The sequence below is a fragment of the Calliphora vicina genome, chromosome 1, assembly GCF_958450345.1.
Source record: "Calliphora vicina chromosome 1, idCalVici1.1, whole genome shotgun sequence".
Classification (NCBI taxonomy): domain Eukaryota; kingdom Metazoa; phylum Arthropoda; class Insecta; order Diptera; family Calliphoridae; genus Calliphora; species Calliphora vicina.
The window spans coordinates 156,257,155-156,274,162 of NC_088780.1; the positions used below are offsets into that span (position 1 = coordinate 156,257,155).

General features: G+C 31.0%; 4 protein-coding genes across 8 annotated transcripts in view; 1 reads left to right on the top strand and 3 right to left on the bottom strand.

Moving 5' to 3' along the window:
• Acph-1 (Acid phosphatase 1) overlaps positions 1-4,551 on the bottom strand; it is a 213,101-nt gene extending 208,550 nt beyond the window's left edge. Inside the window, exons 1-2 of one of the 3 annotated variants that reach the window (XM_065516344.1) lie at positions 3,996-4,199; positions 3,824-3,922 (exon numbers count right to left, since the gene is read on the bottom strand). In XM_065516344.1, coding sequence (XP_065372416.1) covers positions 3,824-3,922; positions 3,996-4,097 — 201 coding nt within the window. In that variant the 5' untranslated portion in view covers positions 4,098-4,199. Of the gene's footprint in view, positions 1-3,823; positions 3,923-3,995 lie in introns of all 3 variants that reach the window. The other 2 variants (XM_065516343.1, XM_065516345.1) reach the window with 2 other exon arrangements.
• A 3,272-nt stretch (positions 4,552-7,823) lies between these two features.
• On the bottom strand, positions 7,824-13,153 carry LOC135964180 (uncharacterized). 3 transcript variants are annotated; one of them, XM_065516295.1, is made up of 5 exons: positions 13,012-13,153; positions 12,515-12,854; positions 11,578-12,379; positions 10,523-10,888; positions 7,824-8,089 (listed from the first exon to the last, which is right to left on the bottom strand). In XM_065516295.1, exons 1-5 carry the CDS (start codon positions 13,015-13,017, stop codon positions 8,077-8,079), a joined length of 1,527 nt encoding a protein of 508 aa, XP_065372367.1. In that variant the 5' UTR covers positions 13,018-13,153; the 3' UTR covers positions 7,824-8,076. The 3 variants fall into 3 exon arrangements, with proteins under 3 accessions (XP_065372367.1, XP_065372368.1, XP_065372366.1); XM_065516296.1 differs by lacking the exon at positions 7,824-8,089 and adding an exon at positions 8,619-9,196 and having other exon boundaries at positions 11,578-12,268; XM_065516294.1 differs by lacking the exon at positions 7,824-8,089 and adding an exon at positions 8,619-9,196.
• Positions 13,154-14,146: 993 nt separating this feature from the next.
• On the top strand, positions 14,147-16,001 carry Sas-6 (Spindle assembly abnormal 6). The gene is made up of 5 exons (XM_065510495.1): positions 14,147-14,397; positions 14,456-14,833; positions 14,895-15,193; positions 15,258-15,799; positions 15,860-16,001. The coding sequence occupies exons 1-5, from the start codon at positions 14,215-14,217 to the stop codon at positions 15,946-15,948; spliced, it is 1,491 nt and encodes a 496-aa protein (XP_065366567.1). The 5' UTR covers positions 14,147-14,214; the 3' UTR covers positions 15,949-16,001.
• Positions 15,959-16,604, bottom strand: LOC135959564 (coiled-coil domain-containing protein 12). The gene is made up of 2 exons (XM_065510508.1): positions 16,436-16,604; positions 15,959-16,373 (listed from the first exon to the last, which is right to left on the bottom strand). Exons 1-2 carry the CDS (start codon positions 16,573-16,575, stop codon positions 16,022-16,024), a joined length of 492 nt encoding a protein of 163 aa, XP_065366580.1. The 5' UTR covers positions 16,576-16,604; the 3' UTR covers positions 15,959-16,021.
• Positions 16,605-17,008: the final 404 nt, after the last annotated feature.

The following is a 17,008-nucleotide window of genomic DNA, read 5'->3' on the forward strand; positions in this document are numbered from 1 at the left end:
ATATTCGGAGAACATAGTAGAGAGCGTTTAAACCGAGGTTTTAGTCAAAAAAGACTAAACAAGTTTATGTGAAAAACTGGTTTCTAATGAAAAAACTTTTAACTATTTAATGGAAAAAAGTTTTTACCGAAAAAAAAACGGTTTTTTGATACAAAAAAAATGTTGGTGAACATTTTTTTTATTTTTTGAAAATAAAAAAAGAGTTTTAGTGAAAACAATTAAGAGTGTGCCAAATCTTGTACACCCACCATCAATATGTGACAATAAAATATTTTTGTGATATAGGGATTATATGGGGGGTAGAAACAATTATGGACCGATCCTCACAAAGTTGGTAGAAAGATTTAGGTTCATATGCAACGTGTTTATGTTCAATTTCATCACGATATTAAATATTCGACAATTATGAATGTTCAAGTCATTTTCTGATGGAGACCTTGTATGAGGACTATTTACAAATGTTGACCGATTTTCGCCATACTTTCAGTATAATTTAACACAAAGGTACCATTGCTTGGACCTACGTGAGCTGCTATTCTTTTCGTTCATTTCTTGGCTGCCTGGAAACCTAACCTTCAGTATAATTTCAGAGTGAAATCGTGGGCCGATATTGCCAAATTATCAATACCAAACAAACCTTATCAACAGAGAGTAATTTCAGCTATCTAGCTCCTTTATTTTGGGCCCTATCGTTTTTTCAACAGACAGACGGACGGACATTTCTAGATCGTCTTAGAATTTCATAAGTACCCAGAATATATATACTTTTCTGGAACTGTGATGAATATTTCGATGTATTACAAACGTAACAAATATATTTTTTCTAAAAAAAAAGTTATTTTATGGAAAAAAACGGCTTTGTAATGAAAAAAATTAGTATTTGGTGAAAATCGCTTTTTTGTGAATTTTTTAATAAAAAAAAGTTTTTAGTGAAAAATATTTTTTTTTAATTTAATTTTCTGATAGCTTCCACCTTCTATAACAGTTCTTAACTTTATTACATTTGATGAACATTCAATTAAATAGCAAAATTCTTAGATATTTTGATTTATTTTTCGGAAAGTTGATTTGGACTGACATGTGAACATTACATCAAATCCACTTCTCACAAGGATCTTAAATAAACCTAATAATGGGATTGCAAATGTATATTGCAGAAAGTACAAACTGAATGATAACATGTAATTCACTTCTCCAACTATTGTGCCATCATTTCATCAAACACTTATTTATGTAATACAAATTATTATCTTGAAGTTTTTTCATTAGCTTTTAATAATAGAGTATATTAATTATCTAAGAAAATAATTAAATTTTCATTTATTCTCTGATTTACTGTGTCAACATACAATATGAATTATGATTTATAGCGTGACCAATTACTTATAAAATTATCAACATTTAATTAATATTAAATACTAATTCTCAAACAGAACAAGTGTGCTTGCTGACTCCAATTTGTTTTTTTATAAACAAAAGGTAAAATTAATTAAAATGCTAACAGATGCGCTCGAAATAATAGTTTTCAATGTTAATTCAGATTCTCCCAAAATTCTATTGTTAATAGCAGATGAGAGATTTTTTGCCCTGAGGAGCTTATAAAAGTGCAACATCAGAGTTTTATTAACTTAAAACGTTTTCTTGTAGAACCTGTTGTACTCATATTTCTTTGTTTTAATGTGTGCATATTATAAAGGTTCTTGTATCATTTCGAATTCAAACGAAATTTAAATTTAAAAATACGAGTATGTATGTAGACAATCATTATTAAGTATAAATACTAAAACAAATTTATTGAACCGGTTTATTTAAAAATTTTAATTCAAACAGAAATTTTGTTATCTTCTTATAAAGAATTTGTTTTGTATTTATTCGATTTGGAAAAACGTGTAAGTTAAACAAACGAAAGTATTGGTAAATAGCATTTGTCTCTAAATATAACTCAGCTAGATTATTGTTTAAATGATCATTAATTTAATATTTGTTTACAAATTTTTGCCTTACAAATTCTAACTATGTATGTATGGCTTTTTTAAAAGAGTATTAATAATTTTTAAACGAAAGTATGTTTGCAAGCCTTTCCTAACCCCATGTCTATACTTTATCATAACAATTAATGACGATTTTTGTCAAGACAAAGTTTTCTGAGCAAAAGCACTAACAATTTTGCCATAACAAAGATAATATTTTATCTTGACAACCATTTTGACAAAAATGTATCATGAGGTATAGAGGTATGTTTAAAAAGCAAACTAGAATAATAGTTAAAGATTGTAATTTATTAGAGTATGCATACACCGGAAACCGGTTAACCTTTTTTATTCGATTTGAAAACTGACCGATTTTGATTAATTTATATTTTCGAATAATTCAATTGATATATGATTATTTTTACTAGAAAATTGTTAAGTAGTAAAGCCATAATATTCTTGTCAATATAGTTACACATACATATGTAGTTTAAAATAAAATATATATTTAATTAGCAAAAACCACAGAAAGGGTAAGAGTATTGCATTCGATATAAATAATTCAAATAAATGAAATTCTAACACGATACCTATTCTGATAAAAGATAAGAGCAAATGTTAACATGACATTTGCCAAAATGGTTAATGGAACCAACTATGCCAAATTAAATATTTAGTTTTGTTAATTTTCTATAACTTAATAAATCTTTATGTCTTATGAAACATTAGCAATTTCTCCAGGAAGAGACTGGGGAAAAATTTTGATTCAAGGTTGGGACGTAAAATTGAAAGAATGGTAAAAGTTGATTCTAAAAATTTTGCAAAAGGAGAAAAGATGGTTGTTAATGCACAAACTATTCGGAAGTTTCATCATCTTAAGTGCATGTGTTCCACATAACTATGTAAATAAAGCGGAAGACTTCTGGAAAGATGTTATATTTACTGACGAAAGCAAGTTTAATATTTTTAAAAATAAAATAAACTACATTCAGTTATATTTTCAACTGTTTAATGTACGGATAATTGTTTGAGTCAGTGTATATTTTGATCAACAAATATAAATTATACAAAATAATTGAATTAAAAAGTTATTATTTAAAAAGATTTTGCACAATGTTGGTTACCTCTAAGCTATCGTTACCCCTAATTACCGTTACCTCTAATCTAAATACCGTTATTCTATAATTTTAAATTATGAAAATTATGAAATTACATTTACACATTTACCTGACAAATATGCCCAAAAAATATGCTCTTAAAGGCAAAAAATGCAAACGTATGCTCTAACAATTCGGTGTCAAAATAAATTAAATGTTCTGAAACGGATAAATACTTATACACGGCTCCATAATATGATGAAAACACATGCATTTGCATGATTACGATTTCCATGTTTATAACATATTTGATACCTATAAACCCTAAAATAATGCGCATTAATTAAAGTCCCATGCTAACGAGATACATATATATTTACGTTTTAGGAGCATAAAATGCTCATAAATATAATAAATAGAAAATTTACTTAATGAATTTTATTGGCCTAAATGTAGTATGTAATTCTGCGATTATTCGTTTTAAACCCTGATATATTACAGTTTAAGCAAGTTTTAAAGTTGGTCCCATTACGTCTCTACACTACAATAAATTGATTTAAAATACAAAAAATAAATAAAATATTGCCAAATCAAGCAATTCCTTTGTTAAAAGTTATCAAGATAAAAAAAAAATATTTCACGAAAGCAAAAAGGTTTTTGTTGTCTAAATAAAAAAAAAACTGAAAAATTGCTGCCATATGTTGGCTAGATAAAAAAAACGAAACGAAAAAAAGGTATTAATAGGTATTTACTTACATTAGTCAATTGACCCCAACCAGTTGGCCAATATTTCAAATCACGCCAAGGATCTGTGGGATAAGGCTCAATGGGAGTACGATCACCATGGCGATAAAGCTTTCCAAAACAAAGAAACACAAATAAAAATTCATTCTAGTGTTTTAATTTTAAAACTCGTTTATTAACTTACCACATGGGCAAATACCAATTTGCCTTTCAAGTCAACAGCTGTTGCTTGGCTATTAACATCCATTGACGACGTAGACGATGTGGCTGTGACGACCACCATCATGTTGGCCAATAACACAAGCAACAACAAAGCTAATGCACATTTTTTAACGCACCACCAACAATTATGAAATTTTGTTATGTTTGTTGTTGACGTAGTAGATGTTAAATAAATTTGATTTGACATAATTTTAGACCTTGTTTTCTTTAAAAAAAATTATGCAAATTAAATAAATTATAATTTATATCGCGAACTCAGCCACTTCTCAAATGTTATTTTTAAATTTAACTCTAGACTGGACAGTTTTTCCCAACAATTTTAGTTAGATTTTGGTAATATTAGATTTTCATTTAATTTTATTACTTCATTTTCCTTCCTTCTACTGTCTTTATTTAGATATTGTACTTTGTTTTTTTTTTTTGTTCTTCTATTTTTTCTAATTCATCCAAGAAAAATAACCATAGCAAGAAATAAAAACACCAACCGTCCGTCAAGTCGCACACTTCCACTACACACAACTGCCGCTACTTTTGCGAATTTATACTCTGTTTTTGAATAAACAAAAATAAATAACAAAAAAAGAAGAAACATAAAAAAACAATGAAAACAAAAGTACCACAAAAGAGAGAAGAAAACTGTGTTGTATTTAGAGTTGCCAAATCTTAATTAATTATTGTAAACATGCCTTGCTGGCGTATACAAGAAGGAAACGTTATATTAGGCTGTGATGCCAACGCGCGTCGCAGTCAATGGGGTAGCGCGGAGATTTATAAACGATTTTTGACTTTATAACTGCCAATTTTCTTCTTATATATAAATTTTAACCACACGTTTTTTGTGGTACACTTTTAAGTGTGTTATTGTCCACCAATATTGATGAAAAATATATGGTTTTTCTCTAGATATGCACAATATAAAAAATGTTTCAAATTTCTTTCCATAAAAGTGGTAAAAAGCGTTTTAAGTGGTCGAATTTCGGTAATATGTAACAAGGGATGTACACCCACGTATAGGATTGAAGATAGGGAAGAAGATAACACTCTAACCAACCGTAATGATGATCTCATAAGAAATAGGAGGAGGCAACTGACTGTTCCTTTTCGGACCACGGTCGCATCACCTTTTTATTGAATTAGACATAGACATTTGGGCACCTTTTATAGCAAGGTTCAGAATGACAACACGCAGCTCACTTTACTAGAAATGTTACCATACTGCGAGTTGTATAGAAACTGCACTCTCAGTCACATTTCCAGTTGTATTGCTATCCAATATTCCACAAGAGCTATACTTCTATTGTCTGATATTTTCCGGTGATGTCTAAGGGGTGGAGAGAGGTAAAGGTAATCGAAGTCAAAGGATTTTATTTTCTATTGAAGACTCTTGAGCGACTGATAGATCTTTATCTTAGGAGCAATATATATACTCACTTCATTAGTAATGCACATCACGCTGCTTGAGGTTGTGGGTTGCATTGCATAGACTGACTGATTGTAAACAAAAAATTTATGATAACTATATTCAACTGTGCTGAATCTTATGTATCCTTCAGCAATGTATACTTTAAGATAAACTTATATAGGTGAAGGGTATAATAAAACTATATTCCTATAAAAATCCAACTATATTCCAAAAATGTCATAGTGCAAGGCCCAAACCATCTTCAAGTCCATAAAAACTATTTTGGATGCTTTCAAGAATAAAACGATAATACTTCAAGCTAGTTCTTACCTACGTAACAGTTGGATGTCTACTGTTTCGAGCCAAACCACTTAATTTTAGGGACAAATCATGTAACCATATTATGCAATTCTTAAAAGATTATAAATGTATCAGTTTTTAACCGGATGTTAATTAAATAATATTCAAAGTCTAAATGAGCTGACTTTGATTTAATCAAAAAGCAGACGTTTTCATACTAATTACCCTGTTTAAATAGTACATCCCCGTCTTGACTAGACATCAATATGTTCAACTTATGTGTCAAGTGTGGCTGTTAGGAAGTTTTAGTATTCACTATTAAGACCATTTCGGGTAAGTCACATAAAGTGTACGAGGTAGTCAGGATAGACTTTGAAGTTACACCCCCAATAGTTTCCATATAGGAACGAGTGGATTGTTCGATGGGTGTGCAGGTTTTCCTGATGGATTCAAGATGGAATAGTAGAAGTGACTGTTTGTCACTACTACCATGTTTCTAAATGTTTCCGTGACTCTTCCAATCAACCCTGGATTGATTGCTGGGTATCCAAGGCTATGGACCTATTTGAAAATGCATCACTGCGCAGCATTTTATGCGCATCTGTGATTAGAGTGCGATGCTGATGCAAATCAGCTGATACGCAGACCATTTTTGTGATGCTTTTTTGCGCATCAACTGTTTCACTGTTGCTTTTTAGAACTCAAGGCATTTGTAGTGTTGCCAACTTTTGCATTTTAGAACGTACTGCGCATCAGACGCAGCTCAGTGATGCATTTCCGAAAAGGCCCTATTTGACCAAAGCTGAATCAAAAGCAACCAAAAGATTACTAATTGGGTTGGATAGGAGAAGTCTCAGGAATTTAGTAGGTGTGATAACCGCTCACTGTTCAATTGGAGCCTTGATCGGAAAATGGGAGAGTAACACATAAGATGATTATAGGATGTGGAGGAGTTAGAAACATTCACCCCTATCGCGAATCACTATTTCACATGAACTATGTTCCATGTTCCCACTTTTCATTCACTTTAAAAAATTCCCCATGTTGTGAAATTTTTAGATGGAATTTTGTAAACAATCACCCCTATCGTGAAAAACATGTGAAATTTATGTTCCCATGAAATATCCATTTCCCTCGAAGGGAAAATTGCTATCGTGATATTCCCCTAAACTTTTCATTCACAATAGTTGATTTTGTTCGTAGCAGCTGTTTATTGTTTACAAAATTTCATCTAAAATTTTCACAACATGGGGAATTTTTTCACGTGAACAAAGTTTATGAACGAAAAGTGGGAAATGGGAACATATTTCATGTGAAATATTGATTCGCGATAGGGGTGAATAAGCAGCTGTTACGAACAAAATCAACTATTGTGAATAAAAAGTTCATGGAAATATTACGATAGAAATTGGAAATGGATATTTCTTGGGAACAAAATTTCACATGTTATTGCCGATAGCGGTGATTAGAGCATAGTTTGTTCATATGTTCTAGATTACAAGGTCTTAGACAAAAATGGGTAGGTGAAATATTCAACGATAAACTAGAGATAATAGCTAGATATGATCTGTGCAATCTTCAAGGCTTTATCAGGGATAAATGTCGTTTCGTCTTTAAGCCTTACTTTTTCGTTTTTTCCATTTTTCTTTCTTGTTCTATTCTTGAAGTTTATCACAATGGACCGCGTGGATCTCCGAATGAAAGTGTAACTTACAGTACACACCCCCTCTAAACTAGAATGATTTCTGTGATTTGTTATTTTATATATAAAAAGTATATAAACATTTGTAATCAGAATGATTTTAAAACTTTTAATATTCATATGTATATTTTCATTATATAGAAAAATTTAAATTTCAGTAGTTATATTGGAAATTATATATCCCCATATTGGGGCACATACATTCCGTTGAGATGGCAATATGAATTGTTAATAAAATTATTCTCATTTTAAGAGAACATAAAAGAGAGAGCTCGCGCAGTTATTAAGCCCCACTAGGAAATACATACCTTGAAAATCCAATTAGAAAAGTTTTGTATAATTCATTTCCAAAATTAAGAATAATGTAATAGAATTAACAATCAAAGTTTTCAATTAATTATTTAATACAATGTAAAGGATTTATTAAAGAAAATATTGCCAAGTTAAATTTTTATAAAACTTGATAAAAGAATACAAAACATAAAAATCTTTCAAAATAGTGGAAGACAGTCTTTTTAATGCATAATTAAACTTATGGGTGAGTCAGTAATGTAATTAAATTAAAATGTGTATATACTTAAAATGCTCTTAATAATATAAATTTAAAAATTTTCTAATTTAGTTGAGATGGTTTGTATCCTAGAAACGTGGCCTGTAAAAAGAAAGTATTAGAAATATTTTAGTAAACATATAAAAATAAAAAAGCAAGCTTAAAATAAAACTTTGCGATAAGTTGTATTTAAATTTATTATTTTTCCTTGAAATGCTACTTAGGAAGTTGTTAAATTCAAATATTTCTTTCATTATTTCAATCTTAAAAACGCATTATTTCAACTGTTTCGCCTAAAGATTAAACATAGCTTTTAGCTTTTTTTCTCACTTGCAAGAAATTTAAATATTCGTTTGTGGAGCATTAGTTGTAAAAAAAGAATTCAAATATTTTTTTTAATTGACTATTTTTAGTTTGTACTTACGAGAAACTTTCGAGTTTAACAACACTATCCGCAAAGTTATAAGACATTTTATTAGAATATCTTTTTCTGTTTTAGAAAGAACTTGTCCAAATATCTGATGATGCAAGTTTTAAACTTTAAATGATGAACTTTCTGCTATGCTGGTTGGATAAATTTCTAGTTTTGTAGTTGGATAAACTTCTAGTATATATTTTTGAATAAAACGCATTTTGTAAGGTATTTTTTATGTTTTTTTGTTTAATGTATATTTTTGTTAAATGGGGATTCTTAAAAAACGCATTGGTTTGTTTTTGCTTTTTATAATTACTTTTATGTTTTATGGAAATTATGAGTATAAAGTTTAATTTAGTTGATATTTGTTTATACTTTGTTTACAATTACGGTGTTTAATAACTAAAACGCATTGTTAATTTAATTAAATTGGTTTTGTTGATATAATCTGTAAAAATTAAACAGTTGCTTGTCTAATCAATGAATTTGTATGCAATTATAAAACTTAATTATATGTGTAATAACGTAAGTTGCTAGTTACGACGCATAAGAACTCAGTGCTTTGAGTTCTAACTTACGTTACGCAACGTAAACTTAAAAACGTTTAAGTAGTTTATTTTTAGTAGTAAATGTCTACACTTAAGAATACTATTTGATGATAGTTTTCATTTCATTTTTATATTTTTTTTTATTTATTTTTTAATCCGTTTAAACTAAATTTTGCTTTAGTAATCTGTTTTACGTTTTTTGCTTTCTAATAGCGACGATTTGGCATATTTTGACGTGGCGCATTGCTGTTTAAAAGAATATAAATTTAAAATTAGTTATTTGCTTGTATATCTTATAGAATATATATGTAGTATAAATGGATTTCTTAAGCTAAGTTTAATACTAAGTTTATTGTTTATTTAACTGACACACCCTTAGGGTTCAAACGTATTGACAGTTTTGAATATCGCAAATATATAACTGTTCTGTAGACCAAAATATACAAATTTAACCCTTTCTAAATGCTGTTGTGTGCTGTTTTATTAATTAGAAACATAATTATGCAACTAAAAAGATCGATTTTATTTATTCGCATTTGCCTGGACCCTAATTTAAATTTTATTTATTATAGGATGTTTTACATTACCATTTTTGGCGATATTTATCGTAAAGTTTTGCCGATTTTTAATCACAATTATGGTAAGGGTACATGGAGAAATCATCCCAAAGCGGACAGAAAACGTCACTTCTCGGAGTTTTCATCTCCGATTTTAAGTGTTTATAAAATCCAAAAAATTTTTCAACAAAAATAGTTTTCAATCATTATCTACTTTAAGATTTGGTGAAGGTTATATAAGATTCGGCAAAGCTCTTGGTGGAGCAGAAAATCAACTTTTATATTTTTATATATTTTATCGCTAGATTGTAAAGTAATGTTTTAGTCGGTTACTTTGGGTTAAAAATCGAACCCAGAGATCAAATATCTGTACACTTTTGTTTGCCCCATCTATTGGAACGTAACACAGCCATTTATGGACAAATTTTGGAGAGTATAACAATTAAAATCGATAAAGGCAAATTTGAAAATAGTAACTCAGGGTTTTCATAGAATCCAATCATTAGCGGCGGATTGGATTTCATAATTCAAATGTACTTTTTTTGTCGTTTTCAAAACCGATTCCTTCAATGATTGGATTCTAAGACAACCCCGACTATTTGCTTTGAGGTCCATTTTTCAATTTTTGGGCAAAATTGTTTCCTCTTTGATAACATAATTTTTGTTTTAATAATTTTTTGGTAAAAGCATAGTATTTAATTAATTAATCAAATTTAGCAAATAGCTAATAAATATCATTCATACAAATTATGTTACAATTGTTTAAAAAAAATTAACTAATTAGGTATATAAATTAGATGACGATAAAATCCCAAATAATATCCATTGCCAGCTTATTTCAGTTTATAAAGACACATGTCTACAACATGTTTTTTTTACAATCAAACTTATTTGAAATGTTAATTTCTACTGAAGTTTATAAAGACGCATTTCTAACCTATATTTTTATGAACGTAATGGATAATTCTCCTTAAACCTAAATCTTTGCATTGAAAAACTATTAAACAAAACTTACCGGTTCATACCGCCACCACCTCCACCACGACCGCCTTGACCACCTTGACCGCCTTGATTGCGGTTATTGCCAAAACCGCCTTGGCCACCACCGCCTTGGCCACCACCGCCTCCTAGAGGAGGAAAGTTTTGTTGATAACTGTCGCCAGAGTTCATGTTATTACCACCGGGACCACCGCGTTTAAAGCCGCCTCCTTGTTGGAAGCCCCCCTGACCACCACCACCACCACGTTTGTTTTGGAAACCACCTTGACCCCCAACACCACCTCCGCGGCCACCCTGATTACCGCCACGGTTGAAATTTCCTCCGCTACCTTGTCCACCTTGTCCTCCTTGTTCTCTACTTCTGAAATCAATGACTATGGGACTGATGATATGCAAAAAAAAAAATTAAAAAAATAGAAGAAAAAATATAAAAAATCAGCAAACAATTTCAATTATATATACAAAAATACATGTAATGTAATAATTTATTAATAATTTACAGGGTTTATTCTGTAAAACAAACCGAAACTTTTAAAATGTATTCTTAATTTAAAAAACAATTATTTTAATTTTAAAGCATATTCCAGACAATTTTACATCCAGTGGACTGACTCCATTAATCTTGTTTTTTTATCTTGAACTGAAAAGTTATTTTAGCGAATAGTTTTTATAGGATACTTCGAAATTTTACAATAAAATATACCTATGATTTCCCTATATAAAAGTTTCGGTATTCTGCCAAAGTTTTACCGAATACCAAAGTTTGGTATTAGGGCAATATTTGGCCTAATTCTAAACCAAAACAGAATATTCGGTCAGTCTTTTATTTTGTTTTATGATATTTTCACATCATGCAATTTCATTTTAATTAATACCAGTCTCTTTATTGTTAATATGTATTTGATTTTATAACTTATCAAATATCAACATATCATGTTATTTTATGTGAAATAACTATGCTGATATACAAAAAATACTATTAAAATTAATGCTTATACTGGCTAATTTTGGCAAAGAATTGTTTAATTGCTTATCATGGTAAAATAATGTCAATAATATTTTACTACTTACCCATTTGATGGATTATTGTTGCGTCTCTGGAAAATTGCATCATCGCTAAACGAGGCACCGTCATCATTGCCGCCATAGCCTCCGAATTGATTGCCGCTGCCACCACCACCGCCATTACCACCAAATTGCTGGAATTGATTTGAGGGCAAAGCAAAACCACGTCTGTCTTGTTGTCCACCAAAATTGCCACCACCGGAATTGCCCATATTGCCACTAAATCCACCTGAGAAGTTGTCTTCGGCAAAGTCGCGACCACCTTGTTGGGGCATACCTCCACGTTGATCATTATTCCAGGAGTTATTGCCGCCACCATAATTGTTTGCATTAGGTTTTGGTGCAAAATTACCGCCACGAGGATTATTAAAGTTACCGGCTGGACCGCCAGCACCACCACCACCTCTATTTGATTGATTGTTAAATCGGCCGCCGCCTTGATTTCCACCTTGATTGCCGCCATGTTGATTATTAGAAGGGCCGCCCATATTCATGCCATGCGAGTAAGGCGCGGGCCTGTCGCCTTTAAAGCCTTGATTACGCATTGGTCCACCACCATTCATATTTTGATTTCCTCCACGATTGCCACCCTGGAAGTTACCACCACGGCCGCCACCACCTTGGTGGCCTCCTCCACCACCACCTCTTCGAAAGCCTTGTTCACCACCACCTCCACGCATATTATTATTGTTACCACCTGAAATATCATCGAGTTGGTTTTGTTGATCACCTAGTAGTTCCATAATGACACCAGCCAATTGCAATGTGGCCGCTTGATTGAAATTATTTTGCTTGCCAGGGAAGCCAACTTTTTTTTTATTTTTTTTATAGAAGAACACAAGAAACAAATAGAATTTATTATATTATTAAGGCAAACCTTTAGTTGGCTTCCCTAAAGCCTTAATAATTAAAGGATTTGAGGGTTCCAAACAATAAAACTTACCCAACATGCCTCCTCGTCCACCACCACCACCTCTACCACCGCGGGGACCTCCTGCACCACCTTGGTTACCTCCTCGTCCACCAACACCGCCGGCACCACCACCTCCTTGGTTTCTTTCCTTAGCTCTTCCATGTTCGACTACTATATTTTGGCCCTTAAACTCGCTGGCATTTAAAGCGACAATGGCACTATCCGCCATTGCGGCATTTTTCATATGCACGAATCCACAGCGATTCATCACATCACATTCCACTACAATGCCATAATTCTCAAATAAACGACGTAGTTCTTCTGGTTTTGTACCCGATGGTAAACTACCAACAAATACTTTGGTAGGTTGCTATTAAATTAATGTTAAAAGTAAAATAAAGTCATTAAAATTAACAATTTTCTCATTTTGGTTACAAGAAAAATGTGCTAACCCCAAAAAAATATGTATCATTTTCACTACAAAATGCCACAAGTTTTCTAAGAATTATATTATTTCATAGACTTACCGCCATTTTACTTAGTTTTATGTAGTTTATTTGATATTTTCTTACTATAGTTGCAATAAAATAAAGCTATTTGTCCGAAATTTTGTTATAAAATCTATTTTCTTCCACTCTTGACGCGGCTTTTTTTACAATGGTGGTGAGAAAAAAATTGTAACAGTTGTAAAAACAAGTAACCAAACTAAAGTGAAAAGATAGTGATGTAAAAGTACTCGACACTCAAAAGTATCTACTCAATAGCTTCAGAGTTGCATTTTTCATAAAAAATCGTTTATTAATCTATGATAAACTTATTTTTTTTATTAATAATTTATTATATTTTTACTTATTTGTATTCATAAAAATTGGACTTATCACGTCTCTTATGATTTTTAAGAACTTTTCAGGAGTAAAGATTAAGCTTTGATATTTTTACAATAAAGCTTGAGTGTCTGTAATTCTCATTCACTCAAATAAAGCTTGAGTGTCTGCAAATCTCATTCACCCTATACTTTTTCTAAAGCTTTTTGGGAAAATGTTTCCTAATGATCTGGCCTAAGCAACCGTGAAATTCGCTAAGCAACCAACAATAAATTTCAATAAATTTAATGCCAAAATCTTTTTCAGGTTCATATAAGGATGTAATATATCTATTTGTTGGAATAACAGTTTAATATGAATAATATGAGATTTTTCAGTCGTGATAGTAACTTTACTAATTTGATTAGATGTTCAAACTTGTATCAAATTTCAAAATGTACAAAAGGACAGATATCCTTATAAGTAATATTAATATTTTTAACTTTTTCCCATTATTTGTTCATATTATTGTTTGTAACTAAAAAAGTTATTTTAATAAGATAATTTAGAGTTGAAATTTTCAAAAAGAAATGAAAAAATAAACTTTTAAAAAACTATAAAATGTTTGTTTGTAATAATAAGTTATAATATGGTATAATGAAATCCTGGCTTTTAGTTAATCGATATTTAAGATAACTTAATCGATTGTTCGATTTTTTCCAACCTTTTCCACAAAAAGTCGATTGTTTGAACTTGAATAGCAACCTAATATGTAAATTACAATTATCATAGTGGCAACACATCATAGTCAATGGGCGTTTTTACACTACTCTGTAATATAAACAAAGCAATTATAGATAGAAGAAGCATTATAGAAAACTGCCACTCAAATAAATTTTTAAATTATTTAATTTAAATGATATAGCTATGTTTAATCCCTTTCCTACGCCACACATTGAAGATGATCACTTCGCAAATATCAATTATAGCAAAAATGTCGAATGTATTTTACCAACTGCCGAGCTTCTGGTTAATTTTCGTTCAAATGGTTTAAAAGCGCAGAAAGCTTGTTTTGTTTACGCCGAAAAATTAGATTTCAAAGGATTAATTGTAAGTTAAAAGTAATTAACTTTAAACTAAATTATAATTACTTATTTACTTGATTTAGCAATTAAGATTAACTGAAAAATGTGATCAACGCAAAATGTATATAACCACTGTGGATAGTACATCCTTCCAGGAATTAAAACAAGATCAGTCACTGCATGTAACATTTGCCGGCTTCATAGAAAATTTGGTTCACATTTTACAGGACTGCCAGGCCGGAAAATTGAAAATATGCCTGTTACAATTACAACAGCAGGAAGCGAGAGATATTCGTTTAAGTGACTCTGTATTGAGTAGGGGCCAGTTGAATTGCAATTACCAATTGCAATTTATTGAGATGAGGCCATTTAAAAATTTAATACATTTATGCTTGCCCTGCCGTATGGCCCCCTTAAATGTTGTATTATTTTATATGAATAATATATTGGATATTTTGCAGGTAATTATCATGTTTTACCAATAACTATACCTGTACTTAATTGTTCCTTTATGTATTTTAGAAAAAATGCTTAAATCACGAACAAACTACACAACAGTTGCAACATGAAATACACAATCATATACGGCGTATTGATCAGCTTGATGCGGAGTGTACGAAACTAAGAGAAAATCTAATGGAAACCAGCAGGAATCTAAATCAAAAACATGCTGAAGAACTGATACAGTTGCAAGAAAGCTTACGCAAGGCAGCTGAACAAAGACAGCTGGATAGTGAACGAAATCGTAAGACAATGAATGCACTGCAGCAACAAATAGATAAATTGGTTTCCGAGAAAAGTGCAATACAAAGTGACAAAGTGTAAGTTTGATTTGTAGTCTTTTAATTTCTACTAAATAATGGTTTAAACATATTTTGTGTATAGACAAGAACTTAAACGCAATGAAACATTAAATGAAGAGTTGGCTGCCTCAAAGGCAAGAATATCAAATCTAAAGGAACAAAGTGAAAAGTTGCACTTGGAAATGTCAGTGCTAAAAAATCTAGAACGTAAACATGATATGCATTTGCAAGATTCGCGGAAAGAGATCTCGGAGTTAAAAGAAAAACTTAAAAAGTATGAAAAAAATAAAGCCGACTTGGTCGCGGAATTAGAGGCAGAAAAGAAAATAAGCCAGACAAAACGGCAGGCCTTGGAAATGGCTACCGAAGAAATTTCCAAGGCAAATCAAATAATAATGAAACAAAACCAAGAACTGAATAAATTGAAAAAAACTATAGGCTGGCGTACTGAAGTTGCTTTGCAACAAGAACAGGCCATTAAACAAAAAGATATGGCTTTAAAAGAACGCGAAGAGGAATTGGTTTTTCTTAAGGCAACAGTGGAGTCCTTAAGGAGCGAAATACCACGAGAGCTGGACTCTATGAGGAAATTTGCCAATTCATTGGAAACTAAATACACAGAGCGTAAGAAAATGCTAATACCTAAAAATAAACAATGTATTCTTAATTGTAACAATTTTGCAGAAATAAATTCACTTAAATTAAAATTGCAGCCTTTGGACAAGGAAAATATTCGGCCTTCTAAAGATGTGTGCAGATCAACAAGACGTTAAATCTATAAAATAATTTGTTTAGCTTTCATTTATTTATTTAACAAATAATTATAAATATAAATTAATTTCCCATTCAATCATCTTCGGTGTTTGTTGATTCGCCAGCATGAGCTGTACCCACATTGACTGCCTGAAATATATCGTTTCCCTGCTGGTTCTTTTTCAGTCTTTCTCTGATTAACTCTGCTATGGCTTTTTGTGTTCTTCTTTCCAAACGCTCTAATTTCTTAGACACATCTCGCTTTAAATCCCAATCAGGCTTACGTGGAGCTAAATTAGTAATATCAATTTCATCTATAATGATAGGTTGTTTCAACAATTCCAGTTGATCTTCTACGGCCGTTTCAATATCTCCGGATGGCTCTTGCGGCAGTATCTCACCTTCGGTTGTTTCATTTTGAGGCTTATAACTACGGAATATGGGTCTGAAATAAAAATGCATTTAATTCGCATTGTAAGCTTTATACAAATATTTATTTACACTTACTTGGGTAATTTTTCTTCGCTGTTGGAGTCGTTTTTACTAGCTGCATTTTTTGCGGCTTTTTCTCTTAACTGGCGTAAACGTTCTTTGCGTTTAAATGATTCCTCTGTTAGTTTGCCTAAATTACTTTCAGATGGATCCATAATAGTCTTTTTAATTAAACTAAATAATAAACAAAAATTGTTTTTAATTATAAACAAATACTAAATGATTTCTCTCCTCAAACGTTTGTTATTGTTTGGTTATGTTTACGTTTTTTGTGGTAAACGATGCCGTATTTACATAGATGTTGTTATTGAAATATGGCATCTCTCAATTTGTGGTGTAAAACGAAATGGAAAAGAACACATTTGTTTGTGGTGAAATAAAATGATGGCATCTCTTTACAGTTATTTTATTAAGCGCGTAAAATTATTGTCTGTGATAGAATTTTAGCATTAAAAGTTGTAAAATTGTGTTAAAATCACAAAATTATTGTTAAAATAAATGTGTATATGTACATAAGATGTGTATATAGATACATATTGAGAAAGTGAATATTTATAAAGTGTGTGATTTGTGTTTTTCCCGACATGG